Source organism: Musa acuminata, chromosome BXJ2-1 (genome assembly GCF_036884655.1).
Source record: "Musa acuminata AAA Group cultivar baxijiao chromosome BXJ2-1, Cavendish_Baxijiao_AAA, whole genome shotgun sequence".
Lineage (NCBI taxonomy): Eukaryota > Viridiplantae > Streptophyta > Magnoliopsida > Zingiberales > Musaceae > Musa > Musa acuminata.
In genome coordinates, this window is record NC_088338.1 from 4,238,449 (window position 1) to 4,256,786 (window position 18,338).

The following is an 18,338-nucleotide window of genomic DNA, read 5'->3' on the forward strand; positions in this document are numbered from 1 at the left end:
CTTTATTGTCTTTGTCATTTGCCTCCCCCTTTTCCCTCTATTTCTCCTCTTTCTTCCCCTCCCCCCACCTTTCTCCCTTTCCCATCACTCGATATCTCCTCTCCCTCCTCCTCCTATCTCTTCGCCCATCATTCCCCCTCGACCCCTTCCCCACTCGTTATCTCTTTCCTCTTTGTCTATTCTTTTTTATCGTCTGTTTCTTCTCTCTTCTCATCCTCCTCCCCCTCTACCTATGCTCTTCCTTCTCTTTCTCCTTAAAGATGATAGGGTCTCACGGTGGGAGTGAGAGACAGAGGAAGCAAGAGTGATGAACGAGGGATCATTATATAGAGATGGCAGGGCTTTTATGTAACGCAAAGGCAAATGAGACAACTAGTGGAAAACAATGTGGTAGCAACCATGATGAAAGTTGAGGGAAGTGGGAGATTATGACGATGGGATACTAATGGTCGAGAGCATGAGTGGTGGCGAAGGGGTACTTTTATCAAAGTAACAAAAAATATTTATTATTCACAACCATTTGCAATCCCTTAAAAAAATATTAATTTATTATTTACAATTCCAGCATTATCAATTTTACCTCTTTTTCTTTCCCATAATTTTTTTATTTCATCTCACTCCTTTTGATATCATCATCATCATTGTTTATCACCGTTGATGCTTGTTACCATCGGTTGTCTCTTTTAGTGTTATTCTTTGAGATAAAAAAAGAAAAAAATGATGATTAGATAGAGAATATTTACATTTATTAGTAAAGTTTAATTCAGAAATAAATAATTTTTAAAATAAAATTATAAATGATAAATAGAGATTATAAATAATAATTTTCAAAATTAATTATGGAGGGCACCATCGGATAAAAACCCAACAGTAAAGATTTTTTTAATTAAATTATTAAAAAAAAGTAATTTTCGTACTTATTTATAATTTGCTAATATATATTATATTATATCATATAAATATTGGGTCACCAACCCAACATTTAGGTCGCATTTCCAATTCCCAAGTTCAATTAATATCACCACTGCATGAAGTCAGCAGATCAAGTCAAACAAGGAGGGGTCGATAAATGGATAGCGAGTTCAACAACCAAAGCAATCTTCCACCACGTCGACCCTGACCCCACATGACACCTCCAATCAAAACGATCCATAAGCTGAACAGATGCGGGCCCCTCCTCCCGGGTAATGCTGAGGCGTTGGACGGTAATCCGGTGATTAGGGCTTCTAATTATTAGCGGCAGTGGGGCGAGGCGGTGGTGGCGTCGGGGGGAGGGAAGTAAGCGCGAGGCGTACAGGAAATAATGAGGACCGCGATTCGTACCTGTCGCCCGCACTCGACGCAGTCCCATCCTCACATCCCGGGACCCGACGCGGGCCCATCTCGCTGTCAAATCAAGCGGTCGCACCGAGACAGGTGTCTGCTTGCGCCACGTCCCTCCAATCCCTAATCGACAGCGTCTTAACACAACCGCATTAATTAGATGCCAGCATCGTACAATATACCTGCTAATGATAAGACGGGGAGAAGCGAGTCCGGTCACCGCACACCTTCTCTGCTTCTTCTTCACGATCCGGACAAAAGCAGCAGTCTATTTGAAGGAGGGGAGCGAGGGAAGGGAAAGGATGAGAGATATCGAAGGGGAAGGGGTGAGGGGAGGAGGTGGTGAAGCTGCTGCGAAGAGGATCGGGTTTTGGGCTCTGTGCGTTGCATTCAGCGGAAAGGGCTGAGGGTTGAGATTTTATGGGAGCGAAGGAGGGGTTGACAGAAGAGAGTGAGCACACATCGGGGAAAATGGCATGACGTGGTGCTGTTTCCGCTGCGTGCTCACTTCTCTTCCTGTCATCCAACCTTTGTTGTTCTATCCTCCTGTTCTCGTCGCTCGAGAGCAACGCTCGCTATCTCTTCTCGGGAGTCCCATGCATCGGTCTTATCTGTCTGCTCGTCTCGGGAGTTCCATGCATCGATCTTATCCGTCGGCTCGTCAGATTTGTGTGGCAAAGTGTGGTGGATGGTTTCCGAGGGTGAGAATGATGCAAATAATTGTTTTTGTGCTGTGCCCCATGGCTTCTTTGATTCCTTTCTTGCGTTCTCTCTTTTGCTTCAAGAAATCTCATGTTTGATTGTTTGCAATTCATAGTAACGGGTTTTCAGTGTTGTCCATTTGCATCCGCTGGGTTTTCTAAAGATTAGGGAAATTGTAGGAAAAAGCGTGACTTTTGAGAAGGAAAGAGAGTACAGACCGCCTCTGTCCGGACCGAATTGAAGGGAACAATCGAGAGGGAGGAAGAAACTAGAAAGAGTACATTACGCTACTCCCATCACTCAGCGGTCTGTGCGGCCTGAACGGAGGCTACTGTTTGGCAAGTCCTAGCTTTCTTCTTGTTCTCTTCCCTTCTGTGTGTTTCTTTAGTTTCTTTGCTTTCCCTTGTTTCTTGATGGTTTTAACTAGGGTTTGGTGGTAAGCTAATAAAATTTATGGAGAAGAGGAGCCCTCGGTGGTTTGTCTCTATGGCGGCTTCGTGAGGGCGGAGAAAGCTTCAGCTTTGATGAGGCACCATGAATCATTAGCATCTCTTCCTTCCAATTGTGTTTTCCCCCTTTCGTGCAACCGTTTTCTCACTTTTATTTGTTGTTGCTTCGCCAGGTTGAAAGAAGATTCAGTTTTGATGGCATGCCATGAGTAGTAAGCATCATTACCTTCCTATTTTGTTTATTATGCTTCCCTTATTTCTTTCTTTTGGTCATCTTTGCACTGAAAGGTTCGATTATTTTTATCTTCTCCTGTGACTATCTTTGCACTCAAAGATTCCCTTTCTGTTTTTTTGCTTTGTTTAAAAGACAGAAATGTCTATGGTTTCCGGATAATGAAACACTTTAGTTTTCTTTATCTCTTTCCTTTTTTTACATCTTTTCTCGATGATGATGAAAACTCTTGAATGTTGAGCTACTTTTATGTTCTGGATCTGGGTGTCATCGCTTACATTCACCATCTTCATATTTGTCATTCTACATGCCTTTGTTGAACTAGATGAGCCAGTAGAGTAAAAAGGAACGATCTTTCTATGCCTTCCCATATCAAGCATTCAGGTGCCTGTGCTCCACATAAGCTTTTGTTGTTTTTTTTCCAATTTGGTGGTGGTACCATTTCTGCAATAGCTTATTCCATGATGATCTCTCCTTGGTTCATTATCCTCTTGCCTGAAGATCTTGTTGCTTTTCACTGTGGAAACCGCAACTTTATGCCCTTTGATATTTGGCTTATCCTAGCTGTCTTTCTCCCTTCTTATTTTGTCCACCACTCTCTCCTTTATCTGGTGTGATACTATAAGAACAGACTGTTACACCAATGAGAGCCCCACAAGTTGTTTTAGAAGATGGCTCTTTTCTGGTTGCGGTCCAGTCATGGTGGTCCATCCATTCATTTGTTTCTCTGTCGTTTGTGGTTGAAGGAATGATTCATTGCATGACCATTGATGAAGACATTTTTATTGTTTTCTTCACCCGTGGAAGGAAGGTTATCTTTTGTATATTCTTCTTTCTATGGTAGCTTCAGTTTGTTGGATTGCTTAAGATTGTTCACTATCAATTTAATTTAGCCAAAAATATATATATATATGACGATATTAGGACTTTTGTTGTATTAGTTGAGTTGGTGATGGTTAGTTTTTAGGGAGAACATAGTTTGTGTGGCAGAATTGGCCACTCATTGAGAGGAATAATTTCTGGACTAGGTTGACAGTGATTTTAAATTGGAAGTGCAAGAGTGGTTCACTTCCAAAGGCATTGGGATTTTCAGGTTTTTCTGTGTAGATTGTTGGCTCAGATTATCAATGTTATAGTGCAATTTTTTGGACTTTTTGAATTCTGATTAAGGAAAGCCTAATTTGGAAGTTCGAAGTCCATGTTTATTAGAGAAGGATTCTGGGTACAAGGTTTCCATCGGAGGATATGATTATTCAACTGGATTTTTTGCCGGGATGGGTTCTAGTAAGAGAAAGCAATTAGGTTCTTTTTGCTTTTATCAGGAAATGTAGTAATGTGCTGGATGAGGTTGTTTTGGTACCAAGGAGCGATCTACTAGCAAGTTCCTTTACTATAAGACTGTTTAAAGTATAAAAGGAAATATATATAATTGAAACTCAAATTATTGAGATTTTTTGGAACTTTTTGTCAAAACCACTCTGTTTGTTTTGCTGCTACAACTCAGAGATGTGAACTAATATTTACTGAGCATGATTAGTTTATTGAGTGTCCATTATTGCTCTAGTCTTGAGATTTTAAGTTATTCATGATGATGCATCATCACTATCATTGAGGAGAATAATAGGACTTTTCTTCATAGTTTTTTTCTCCATGTATTTTGTTTAGCTAACATAATTTCAGATCAATAAGTTAATGGTGGTAATAGTTATCATATGCCTTTCCTTTTTTTCACCTTCTTTAAGATAAAACTTGTGTGTAAGCAAGCATGGTATGAAAGGAAAATTTTACTCATATGCTCCTCTTCTAACCTCTACAATAAAGCTTGTATAGTTGTAGATGTCTAGATTACTGTGATTTTGGGACCCCCATTGTTGGTAGTTGGGATGCATATCATCAGTTGAGGGCCATCGATAGGAGAATTGGAAAACTCCACTTCAATGTGGATCTACAATAACTATGACTAGTCTTGACACAGTGTCCATGAAAAATAGTTGTTCATGTTGTGTCTTTTAGCAAAATGACTTGTAGTAGTCCACTTAGCTTCCATCTGCCATAAGCTTTATATAGATGGAGAATGTTATCATTGAACAAATAAGGCATTACATTTACGTATGTTAGGTACAATTTTAATATAGGAGAGACATCATTGTCGTAATATGACTCAGATAATAAAGATCAAATGCAAATGTTGTATCAAAGGTAAATAAGAATGATCTTGTTGATTTTTAACTTGATCATCCTCATATAGCAATTTCAATTCATATTTTTCATAATTGATTTCCCTTTTTTGTCTTTGTCTAGTCAGCTGACAAGTCTCTTTCTCCAATTCAATTTGCTATTTACCCAGCTGAAGGCCTTGGCATGCAGACTGTTGAATTGTTTCTTGAGGAAGGTTCAGTTTGATTGGTTTGCTTCCTGTCTTCTAATCCCTTGTATATATGTTGCTGTCTGGACTTGGTTCTTTCTTCCTAAAGACAAACTAGGCTTCAATGAGTTTGCAAGAATTGACTTACTCCAAAGAATACAAGGAACATGCATATGGGTGGCCCAGAATTTGAATAGACATTTTTATTCAAATGCCTAGTAGGATTATTTTAAAGGCAAAGTAACAAGAATCATCTTCAGATTACAATAGAATGAAATCGAGACAAAACTTTTATCATAGAGTCAGATTTCTCAACGTATATACATCAAGTCTACTTTTTAATAATGGAAAACATTCTTTAAGAAAAAACACTGATGGATAACCCATGACTTAACGAAAGTACATCCAATCACAAAAAAACATGCCATGATGTTCCAACTAGTTGTGTATGCTACTTAATCCCTTCCTACAACTGAGCTCTTTTTATGAAAGTATTACTGCTCAAACTAAGAACAATGAAACCTTATTTTATTTTATAAATGAAGTTTCTTAGATCACCTCTACCTCTCTTAATACCATTAATCTTGATTCATCTTGTCTAACTAGAAAGTTTATAGGTCTTCTTTAGACATGTCAAACCATTTAAGTAGTTTTCGCTTACTTTTTCTATCAAAACTACACCTAGTTATTGATGAATGTAGTAAGCATTTCTTACTCTATATTATGGGAACATCTTGCATCCATCTCGGCATCCTCATATCAAACCGCCGGAGATTTCAAACAAAATACAAGGGTGTCATCCCACAAATTGCTTGCTTACAAATGTTGGTCTCTGCATTTGATTTTCTGAATTGGGTTGTTCTAGTATCCTCATGACGAATTGCCTATTCTTGGTGATGTTTGGCTAACAAACCAAAATAGGTAGGTTGGTGTTGAATGCCACAAACTAAATTTCCTTAAAAACATTCCTTGGTAATTGGTTTTCACATTTGGGTTGTAGTTGATTTAGTATGTCAGTATAATTTTTGACTGATTCCTAGTTTAATTGGGGATCATGGTTATGAGCTTAGTATCAAATTGGCATTAGCATTTGTTTTAATTTATAGTTTTTCTTAGTTTTGCATGATTAACTATTTCTGTATTACTCAAGGATGGGTTCCATTTGTACACGTTCCCAAACATTGAATTAACTAGGAGCCTACTTGAGTTACCTGTAATCCTGGTGAAGATTCTGATATTTGGACGATCCACTCTTACAGCAAAGGTGATGGGTTCCTTCTCTTTTTGCCAGTCATCATGTTTGAATTTCATTCTTTAGAACTAGTTCATGCAAGCAGTCAAATAATTAAGAATTTCTTATGATTACATACTCACGTATGGGTTCTATTTGGGCACATCCCAAACATTGGACACACAAACTAGGAGCCTACTTGAGTTACCAGTAAGCCCAATGGAGATTGTGATATTAGGAAGTTTCACTCTTACGGCAAAGGCAATGGGTTCTTTATCTCTTTGCCAGTTATTATGTTTAAGTTTCATTCTAGTTTATGCTAGCCATCACTAATTTTCTGTTTGAGCAATCTCATTCATAATCTATTTGGTTTAGTTATTACTAGGTTTGACCAAAGGAACTATAAGCCTTGTGACACAGCACCTGTTAAATTGTAGATTTAGTTGGTACCTTAGATGGAACATGCAATTTCTTCACTGAGGTAAAGTCCATCTAATAACTCTGCTTTTTGTAATGTTGAAGCCCATGTCAACAAATTATCTTGTAACTTGTTTAAACTGATGTTAGTCTAGTTTATGTAAACATGACATTCTTGACTTCAGAAAAAAAAACAACAAACAAAATATTGCAGTCTAAAGATGTATTATGGTAAAAGCCCTCTGTAATATAAGAGTCTCACATTAGCCATTTTTGCTGACCTCCCACAAGTTCACATAAAGAGAAAATAGTCAAATACTTTAACTAGAAGAAAGTATCAATTTTTGCACCATCCATAGACTAAGGCTTCAAAGATGCCTTAGTCCAATCAACAATCAAAATTTCAAAAGAAGTTCTGATCTGCATGCAATCAAGGAATCACAAGCATATGCAGCTGCATATGCAATTTAATTAAAATATTCAAAATTAATATTTAATTGAGTGTAAGTAAAGACTGCACAATAAAGTCCAAAGTCCAAACTTATTATTATGCTAAGACCCAAGCAAAAAATATATTGATTTATTCTCAATGAAGAACTTATTTAGGTGATAAGTTACAAAAAATAAATGTGATGTCTCACATTTATGGATATACATAGTAGTATCAAGATAATAAGAATACTTGACGCAATATGGACAAAAAGGAAATATGAATCACATACATGATCATGTTTTCATGCATTTTGTTGTTGATCTTGATCTCAATCAAAATCAAACACTAACTAATACTGACTCATCTTGTAGAGGTGGGAAACCTTTCACCATATTTCTTATACAAATAAGAAAACTTCCATTTTTTATATAAAAAGGAACTTCAAATCTGTACGGTCTTAAGAGGGTGCTTTCCGCCAAACTTTAGAACAGTTATGAGATTTTAAAAAATAATGGAGTTTGTAAGTCCCTGAAAGTCCATCCAAAAAGACATTCACATGATATTGCAATCAAGTGAAAATGCAAAAAAGACATCCAACTATATTTAAAATAAGTTTAAAAATGTGGAGGACAATTTTAATAATCCAAACCTTTGATTCTAAATAAAAGATTTTTGTTTGCGTTCAACTTCATGTATAGTCTTGCACCTAGTGTTTTGCTGAATAAACTTAAGATTATGATTGCATTGCAAACCTCAAATATTTGTGGAACGTATCCTTTGACTACCTGCTAGAAACAAAATTATAATCCTCCTTGCGGTAGGTGTGACGACATATGGTAAACCATCCTTTAATGTTGGGTAAAACTAAATGAGAATATTTTTAATCATCGGATAGAGGAGAATACCCATGATGATAGATTTCTTAAATGCCTTAAAAGTGGTTTGGACTACATACTATGCCAATTATGATGTTTATTGCTTCACTCTGAGCTTCATCTGCAACTCAGTTTTAGTACCAGTATAGATAACCAGATATGCTTCTACTATATAGTGCATAAGTACTACTTGTATCAGGCATCCAATATGACTAGAATGATTTAGTACAAGATTCCATAGTCTTATGGTCACTAAAGAGCAGAGTTCATTCATCTATTCACAAAACCACCCTTAGGTTTTTAAACAGGACATGTCTTGAGCACTCCAGTGTTAGAAATGTGTCCTGCTTTTTTTTTATAGGATAACTCATTTTTTGAAGAAATCCACAGATTAACTACTATCATATATACATATATGATAGTTTTGTTTTTTATTTAAACAATGATTACATTCTCATGGTTCAATCAATCTGCAACTCATAGCGCTGTTGTTGAAGTTTCATCTGCAAAATCCAAAATTTTGTCCATTCAGTATTTTTGAATTGGTTGTTAAACTTATATACAAAGTATTTTAACAGTTTTCTCAGTGTCATCATATTCATCATCATCATTTATTTATCTCTGCCAAGAACAGAAACAATTGCATGTTGCTCACATTGCATTTAGTATCATTTTTGGCATCAGCCACATTCAATATATTTGTATATACAACAAAAGCTGTTTCTCATAATCATATTATCATATATATTGCATACTCTGTAAATATATGGATATACATGCATAAATTATGCTGTTCGGATATATACTTTATCGCACATAGATATTTTCGATCGAAGAGCGGAATAGTTTTTCTTAGCTGCAGGTCCACATTCCAGGCTAAGATGAAAAGAAAGTTGTCCCCTAATCTACAATTGGCTGGACAAGTGCAGTACATGACTGATTTTAATACTATAAGTGGTACCTACCCCCTCTTCTCTTTTACTTTGGGATTTTCTTTGGTTGATGTGGGTGAACTTTTTTTTACTTAAAAAAAAAAGTTAATCTACTTTAGTCATGATGCAAAATTACATTCAGGACAAATCTGGGCACTCAAATTATTGGAAACCCTGTGGACTTCTGCCTTGTATCCAAGTCTGCCAGATGAAGTATGCATAGTCTTATGTGATGAATGCTCGACACCATCTTAATACATCAACCCTTCTTGTATAGTATATACAGTCAATCAGAATATTTTTCAAAGACCACCCACGATCCTTAGTTTTGGTATTGCACTGAGCTGCAATAGCCGAGTTGGAGTTCCCTCATCAGTACTCCACAGTCTTGCCTTTTGCAACTTTTGAGATTTGCGCTGGGTGATAACGGTAGTCAGCATCAACTGACTTGATGTTATGAACATCATTGCACTTGGAATTGCTCTGGCTCAGAGTAGCAAGAAGTAAGTTGAAACTTTCTTACTACTTGTAGCACATTCAAACCTCTTTGACATGTCAAGTCAGATCTCACATGTGCCTCGAGCAATCTTGATTGCTAATTCTTGTATCTCAAAAATATGAACTTGGTTCTTCTTGATATACCTGATCATATAAATGTCCGTTTTATCCTTGCTAAATAATATCATTGAACTACTTGTTAGAAACTTCTGCCCCCAGTTTCTTTCTCCTCAATTTCGGCTGCAGAATAAAATATATGTTTTCCTGTGTCTTTGATATCATTCTACTCCATAAACCAAATTTTTTATTTCTATCTTTTAGTCACTCTTCAGCCAAAATTATTGTCCTTTACTTCTTTCAGGTTTCATATTGTATTGTATTTGGACATAATTAAAACCTCAGCAAACTATTGCCGTTAAAATAAAGCCATGCTTGTCAACTGCATGTAGCTTTGCAATGGAATGTAATTTTTTGCTTCAATTTTCAGAATGCATTGCCTCAACTAGGTGAGGATCTTGTATCTTTCTTGGAATCTGTGAAGCCCTCTTGAACCTAGTATTTTTCATGTGCAGAGGCCTCAGTAGATGGACTCATAACTGAAGCTTAGGGGAATTCATGAACCAGCACTTTGTGTATTCCATTATTTCTTGCATCATTTTTTGCAGAGGCTGCCTATATGTGGACTCATAGCTCAAGCTGAGTAAAATCATGAATTAACACTAAGTCTACTCCTTTTTGTTGCTCAGTTATTGTGGCATCACATTTTTAGAATTCAATATTTTTGTAACAGGAAGGGATCTTCTTGTTCCAGAACATGTAGTCTATTCCATTGTTTCTTGCAGAGGCTTCCTATATGTGAACACATAGTAAAATCATGAATTAACACTAAAGTCTTCTCCTCTGTGGATCAGTTATTGTGGCATCACATTTTTAGAATTCAATATTATTGTAACAGGAAGGGATCTTCCTGTTCCAGAACATGTAGGTTGTCGCAGCAAAGTAACCCCTTCAAGCAATTGGGAGAAGAGATCTCACCTTGGAACTCCGCTTGTTTCTCCGAAGTTGATGCCACTCTTGGGAGTTGTCCTTTGTTTAGTGCACTATTTAGATGCTCAAGCCCAATCGATAAGGATGAAAATTGTTCTGTTCAGATGGAAGAAACAAGCAATCCCTGGCTTTCAGGTACATGCTGAGCCCTTTTCATGGCATGCAAAATCTTTTCTTTAGGCTTGTCAGGTGGGCTATATGGTTCAGACTTTGATGCTACTTTATGAACCTTGCAAAGGAGATTGAAACTGATGTACTTGTATTGGGAGAAAGCCTTTTTAATGATTGGCTCCTGTTTATGTTGTTGTCGGGCAGGACATATTATAAGGTACGTGAAGAGATGATGGATGGTGATGCTTGAGGTCTACCATCCAAAACTGCATGTACCATGGTACTGTCATACTTTCACAACTCTTTTTGACTCCACCATTCCCTCTTCAGCATCTCTTTTATGAAATAGAGCATTGTCTATTAAGATTTTTGAAGGTTGTAATTATCGGTCAATGGGCAATCCCTGGAATCATTAGGATACATTTGACGGAAACATTAGTGGGTCTTCTTCTTCCACATTAATCTTTTTATGAAAGAACATGATTTTATGGTGGATTTCACATACGAAAAATATTGGAGTAGTCTCATAATTTGTTATGGAATTCTCTTTGTTTTATTTGAAGTATCACAACTGAGAACTTTATTTTAGGTATTAGTTGTGTTTAAGATAAAAAATCTTGTGCCTTTTTTTTTTGTCATGGACACAAAAAGGGACATTACCCATTGCTTGTAGGTTTGGATGGTTTGGAGAACTTGTTGTAATGGGCTGGTTCATGGCCTATCTGACCTTCACTTTGGAATGGCAGTATGTGTTCGTCTGGTCCATAGGCAGTCCTAAACCAGTCATTCTATAACCAGCCACAGATGTCATTTTTGTTCTGATATTTGATGAGATGTACCGATCAATAGTAATGTCGGAGAAGAAAACGAGCAAATTACTCGAGAGAATTAAGAAAACAATAGTTACGACTTTCTGTCACTGTTATAGAATGACTGGTTTTTCCATGGCCAAGCCAGACAAGTTCGATGGGAGCATAGAAGTCCACCAAAACCAAACAGTTAAGAGGTTTAGAACTACAATTGAAAGAAAAAAAGTCTCGGACTTTAAATGTTGGAGAATGGGACAATCAACTTGCTCTCAAGAAATAGATATGTTTGATGGGGAATCAAGAAAAGGAAACAGTAGCTTTTGACTATGTATCTGTTTATGAAATGACTGGTTCTTTCATCACCAACCAGACAAGTCCACTGGGAGCCCTAGAAATCTGGGAAACAAAATAATTAGAGTTACAATTAGAAGAAAAATCATGGAAGAAATGTATTGAATCTTTTCTTTTCTATCACCAAGCTAGAAAAGTCCAATGGAAGCCATATAAATCCAGCCAAAGCACATAATTAAAGTTGCAATCCAAAACAAAAATCTTTGACTTGGTTTTGGTGAAGAAAGCATTCTATTTGATGATAAATCAAGATAAAAAGTCAATAGTTTTGAATATTTTTCAGTGTACCTCTTTTTTCATTGGCAGTCCAATGAGAGCCATATAAATCCTGCAAGACCAGATAATTAGAGTTGCAATCAAAAGAAAAATCAACTTGGTTGTGAGCTTTCACCAGCTCTGTAATTTCAATTGGTAACAAGAACAGGGAGCATTAGGGAAACTCCCATTAAAGCTTTGTGATCCAAGTCTATTACAACCTCACAAATTTCTGACAAAGGCTTCAAATGCATTTAGCTTTTAATATCTGCCCAGAAGAAACATGGCACCATCACCAATCTTGCATGCTATCCAACAGAGTGTGGTATGTGTTGCCACAGCAGGTGGTGGTGCTGTATCAGGCATTGCAGAAAGCAGACTTTATTCAGAACATGAAGCTCATGATGAAAGTTAAATTTTCTCTCCCTTACTGGTGAGCTCATGATGAAAGTTCTCAAAGGTTGGAGTTCACATCTCCCACACATGATGACAAGTATGATACCAAAGAAATGCATCTCACTGGATCCATATTCCCACAGATACAACAGTATTATACTGTCTGATGGTATCAACTCTCACAGAGACATTCAGGCCCCCATGGTAATACTATTGACCAAGAGACATTATTATTTTGCCACAAGGCTATTGGATAAATAAGATATTCATCAACCAGCAAAGTCCTCAAATTACATTATACACCCAAATATTTTAATTTTTTTTCCTAGCTAATTCCTTTGTCTTTTTATTGGTATATAGGAGACATCAAGACTGAGTATGCTATCATAGATTAGTTGGTTCCTTTGGTCAACCAAAACAAACTTCCATGAGAGTTAAAGCTTTAAGAGCACAGTTTAAGAAGTAATTTATTGTTCTTGAATGACACTCATGTATTAGTTCATACTGCAAGCATAAATTGTAGCCCACAAACAATGCTCACAAAAAAAATCATTAATTTTCTTCCTATGGTTTCTTGTTTGTGTGTCTTGGATCTGATCACATTCAAAGCCAAATCTAATACATTTGAAGGTTGTATAAGATTCATAGTCACAGTATATTATTTTTCTTGATCAAATACCAGAGACTGGGCTTTGGATTGCAACTTACTTTGAGTTGTATTCTCAGGATGAATATGAAGTTGGCTTTTGTTGGGTCCATCTCCTTTGGATGCTTCCTGCTAAAGCAAACACTACTATCTTTGACCATTGAATGCCTAGTTAGTGCCCCAAACATATTTCCAGTGGTAGCTGTGACTCTCCAACTGAACCAATAAATTCCTCCATTACCATCACCTTTAATTCCACCTCCTCAATTTACTCTGTCTCCCTTCCTCCCTGTGAGTGACCAGCTTTGTTGTGCCCATCACAGGCCAAAGGTATGCAACTTCATGACACTGTGTCTTTTGCATCAGCCTCCATGTCAAGACAATCTTGAGCTCCCACACACTGCTCAAAAGAACAAAGAAAGAAAGCTCCTTTTTCGTTCCAACCTCAGAGGCGCGAATGGTGGGGCTTGGCACCTCGAAGGTGCTTCAAAAATTGGAACCTTTTGATGCCTAAAGGTGCCCGTCTACCCTAATCATCTCTTTAAGGTGCGTCTCCTTTCCTGTTACTTCGTTTTCTGAACCATTGAAGTGTTGCAGAGATGGTGGATGCAGAGCAGGAGGAAGGGAGGAGATGAAGAACAGCATCTTTTCATGACCGAAAAGCAACCCATCTCTTGTTTGCTTGCTCTTCGTTGGTTCTTAATCCTTCGCACCTAATGGGCGTCGGGTTCTTTGCCTTCTACCTCTCGATAACTCTGCTGCTGAGGTGCTTGGCGTCGCAGCAGCCGAACACAGACGCCGCCTTCGTCTCTGAGTTCTTCCGGCGGATGGGGGTGGCGCCCTCCTCCACCAATGGCAACTCCTCCCAGGTTTGCTCGTGGAGAGGGGTCTCCTGCGATGGCCAGACCGAGAGAGTCGTCAGCTTGGTGGCTCCCGGCTTCGGGTTCGCCGGCCCGATCCCGGAAATCACTATCGGAAAGCTCAGCGTACTCCGAGTCTTGGATCTCGGCGACAACAACATCACTGCTCTTCCTTCAGACTTCGGGGAATTGAGTGGTTCCCTCAGAAGCCTCAACCTCTCCTCGAACGAGATCTCGGGGCCGCTTCCGACCAACATCGGCAACTTCAAGCGGATGGAAAGCCTCGACCTTTCGCGCAACCGGTTCTCAGGGGAGATCCCGAGCGAGGTCCGCTCGCTGTCGAGCCTGCGGGTCCTCAATCTCAGCAAGAACTCGTTGGAGTCAAGCATTCCGAACGCCATTCTCGGATGCGTCTCCCTGGTTGCAGTTGATCTTTCCAGCAACAGGTTGAGCGGGAGCGTCCCCGATGGATTTGGCGCCACTTTCGCAAACCTAAGCACCTTGGATCTCTCAGAAAACGAGATCAGCGGAAAGATGCCAGATTTATCCGGGTTGAATTCGATCACCTATCTCAATCTCTCTGGCAATCTTCTCCGGGACTTGGATCTCGGGGGAATCCGAGGCCCGTTGCAGGTCATCGACCTTAGCAATAACCAGTTCCATGGCCTCATCTCCCAGGTGAACACCAGCTCCATCTCCACCTGGTCTTCTCTGGTTTACCTTGACGTGTCGATGAACGAGCTCACCGGAGAGTTCTTCTCCGGTCTGGGGGATTTGAGGTCACTAAAGCATCTCAACCTTGCATTCAACAAGTTCTCCAGCCAAGAATTCCTTCACATAGAAATGCCTTCTGCCCTACAGTATCTCAACTTGTCCAAGACCAATCTCACTGGCCAAATTCCACCTGGGATCTCTCAATTGCATGACCTGAAGGTGTTTGATGTTTCGCAGAATCATATCACTGGCAAGATCCCTGAGCTAAGCACTGGGAACCTGCGAGTGATAGACCTTTCAGTGAACAATCTCACAGGTGAAATCCCAGAGTCCTTGCAACAGAAGCTATCCAGTATGGAAAGGTTCAACTTCTCCTACAACAATCTCACTTACTGTGCCGAGAAATTTTCGCCGGAAACACTCATTTCGTCATTCATTGGGTCACAAAGTGACTGCCCCATTGCAGTCAATCCAGATGGTGTTGGATCCAAGGGTAGCAAACGCAGGGCTCTCAAGCTAGGACTGGCCATAGCTTTCTCGGTGTTCTTTCTGTTTGCAGGGCTCATCTGCCTTGCCGTTGCATGGCGAAGGAGGGGGAAATCCTGGGCAATTAAGCAACCATCGTTCAAAGAGGAGCAAAATGTCTCTGGCCCCTTCCGCTTCCAGACCGATTCGACTACTTGGGTTGCCGATGTCAAGCTTGCTACTTCGGTGCCTGTTATCATCTTCGCGAAGCCATTACTGAACTTTACCTTTGCTGACCTCTTGAGTGCAACCTCCCATTTTGATCAAGGAACCTTGTTGGCAGAGGGAAAGTTTGGACCAGTCTATCAAGGATTTCTACCTGGAGGAATCAATGTTGCTGTGAAGGTCTTGGTTCATGGATCAGCAGTGACAGACCAGGAAGCTGCCAAAGAGCTTGAGCGGCTCGGCCAGATCAAGCACCCCAATTTAGTGCCCTTAGCTGGTTACTGCTTAGCCGGGGATCAAAGGATTGCTATATATGATTACATGGATAATGGAAACCTACAGAATCTACTTCATGATCTACCACTGGGTGTGCAGTCAACTGAAGATTGGACTAGTGATACATGGGAGCAAGATAATGCCGATGCGCAAAGCATCACGACGGAAGGGATGACTACTTGGAGATTCCGACACAATATTGCATTAGGTACTGCAAGGGCATTGGCATTTCTCCATCATGGATGTTCTCCCCAGATAGTTCACAGAGATGTGAAGGCAAGTAGCATCTATCTTGACTCGGCACTGGAGCCTAGGTTAGCTGACTTTGGACTATCATGTTTAGTTGGGGCTAGCATGGAGGGTGAATTGTCTCAAGGATCACCAGGTTATGCTCCTCCAGAGTTCTCTGAGCCAGAAAATGCATCTGCAACAACGAAATCCGATGTTTATGGGTTTGGGGTGGTGCTGTTTGAGCTTCTTACAGGGAAAAAACCAATTGGAGATGAATATGCTGGAGACAAAGAGACTACTTTAGTCGGTTGGGCGAGGGCTTTGGTTAGAAGAAACGAGCTCACAAGATTAGTTGATCCAAAGATTCGTGAAACGGGACCTGAGAAACAAATGGAGGAAGCACTAAGAATTGCCTATCTATGTACAGCTGACTCACCGTCGAAGAGGCCATCCATGCAGCAGATTGTTGGTCTTCTGAAGGACATTGAGCCTGCCACAATTTAGCACTGAATTGTTCAACACTTCCAACTTCGATTCAGATTTCAGGTCTTTGCTCTTCTCTTTTCTCACTTGTTTTCTGCTGTCTCCACTACATCATCTGAACAAAGGGCTTGCTATCACACTCGGGTCACATTCTCTATTAACCTTCTATGAACTACTTCATGTATCTCTACATTGGACAATCCTTTCATCTATGACAAATTAGGTAGTGTCCCTTAAAGCTACTAGAAAAGCAACCTTCAATATAACCCTCTGTTCCCTTGTCAATGATACATATTGCTCTTTTAACCTCAAATGACAGCCACTGACTTGTCCCTGACTAGTGAAGATTGCAACTGTTTTTTTTTTTTGGCTTGGCAGATGTCTTTATCAACACATGGGATGTCAATTCTTATCATGAATAATAATGAAAAATGAATCAGAGCTTGCTCAGCATAATTAAAGCATTGTTTATGCATTCAAGTCATCTGGACTTTGCGAGCGAATTCTTAATATAATAGAAATAAATATGAAGTGAAAAAAATTAATATGTACATATATATATATATATATATATATATATATATTCACTGTTCTAGGTTGTCAAAACTTTAGGTTTTTTTTTTTTTCAAGCAGGATTTTTCTTTGTATCAGTTAATGAATTCAAATTTTGACTAAAACCCCAAGTTTGTCAACTATGATAAGTTATTCTTCCAAGGAGTAAGAATCAATCAATCTACTGGGCCCATAGCATGTCATACTCCACAAAGCAAGCCAATGAGCAAATTTTGTTGAATCTTCCACTCGTATCTTAAACTCTGGGCCTTTTGGCTTCCAAGTGGGAGAATTGACTATCCACCATCTATTATAATTAGTCAATTAGATAGCCTCCAAGCAATCAATATCAACCCACTAGTGGATAAATTTTAGAGATAAAGCCTCTACAAGTTGATGTTTTTAGTTGAAATATTATGTGCACCAGTGGCAACAATGATCTTGAAATCCCTGATGACATGGATACTTATTTATATTTTTATGTCGGAAAAGAACTGTTTTGTCTTTACTGACTATGCTTCTTCTGCATGCATGTGTTTATGAAATACTTCCAAATTACAAGGTAAGATCTCTCTATTGGAAAGTAAGCTCATTCCAGTTTGCTACAAGGAATAGTTGTGATGAATACATTGCACTTTATTTATTTTCCTTGTTCATTAGATCTTGTCTTGTCACACAACAACCAGTATCTTGTCTTCTTGCTGATTCATCAGTCAAGGAAGAACTACCTCTGATTGATGCTTTGCTCCTTAGTGGTGTTCGGTTCAATAAATTCCTGTCTTCTACTTTGGTAAGAAAAGATTTGGCATGAGTACTTGTGATGACAAACCAAACACACTTGCTGGTGGCTTGGTTGGTGTACATGGTTGATGTCTTTGACTTGGATTAGCATTTCAAGATGGTTCTTGGTACTATTTAAGAAGTGGGAATACCTAAATGATTCCTTGACCTTGTCTTTGTCCTAGTCTCTTCTTGAAATATATCATTCAATCAAGTGTCCATTCTCTCTCCTTTTTTTTCTATTCAACACAGGGGACACATAATAGCAGCAATACCACCAAGAAAAGGGGAAAAAAAAGAAAGAAATCTCTATAAGTTGAATTCCTGATATCAATCAATCCCATCAGAGACAGTATTCTCGAGTGTTTCAGACAGGCATTTGTAAGGGGTGTAGTAATAGTGGGAACAAAATGGTTGGTGAATCAGGCATGAGGCTATCATAAATTCTACTTTTTGGTGGTCAATGGAGAACACCATGCAGTGAATAGGAGACTTGCAATAGGAAGGACTTGTCAAGCATAAAACATAGTTCAATAGACAGTCTTCTTCTTCTTCTTCTTCTTCTTCTTAGTTCCTATTGAGCTTGCTTGTGGGGATTGGAGACTTGCAATGGAGGTTTCTATTATTTGGACTAACACAGAGAGATGTCGGAATTGAATGAGTTATCACAGTGATTATTA

General features: G+C 38.9%; 1 protein-coding gene across 35 annotated transcripts; it reads left to right on the top strand.

The window, feature by feature from the left end:
- Positions 1-1,565: 1,565 nt before the first annotated feature.
- Positions 1,566-16,671, top strand: LOC103984597 (probable LRR receptor-like serine/threonine-protein kinase At2g24230). 35 transcript variants are annotated; one of them, XM_065092424.1, is made up of 10 exons: positions 1,566-2,024; positions 2,205-2,686; positions 5,054-5,112; positions 6,222-6,335; positions 8,890-8,984; positions 9,102-9,462; positions 10,030-10,639; positions 10,820-10,895; positions 13,153-13,588; positions 13,670-16,671. In XM_065092424.1, the coding sequence occupies exon 10, from the start codon at positions 13,789-13,791 to the stop codon at positions 16,345-16,347; it is 2,559 nt and encodes an 852-aa protein (XP_064948496.1). In that variant the 5' UTR covers positions 1,566-2,024; positions 2,205-2,686; positions 5,054-5,112; positions 6,222-6,335; positions 8,890-8,984; positions 9,102-9,462; positions 10,030-10,639; positions 10,820-10,895; positions 13,153-13,588; positions 13,670-13,788; the 3' UTR covers positions 16,348-16,671. The 35 variants fall into 35 exon arrangements, with proteins under 35 accessions (XP_064948496.1, XP_064948506.1, XP_064948507.1 ...); XM_065092434.1 differs by having other exon boundaries at positions 10,413-10,639; XM_065092435.1 differs by having other exon boundaries at positions 10,434-10,639.
- Positions 16,672-18,338: the final 1,667 nt, after the last annotated feature.

What these genes read in the sequence shown, in the direction of transcription:
- LOC103984597 (XM_065092400.1), top strand. Translation starts at nt 13,789, where the DNA reads ATGGGCGTCGGGTTCTTTGCCTTCTACCTCTCGATAACTCTGCTGCTG.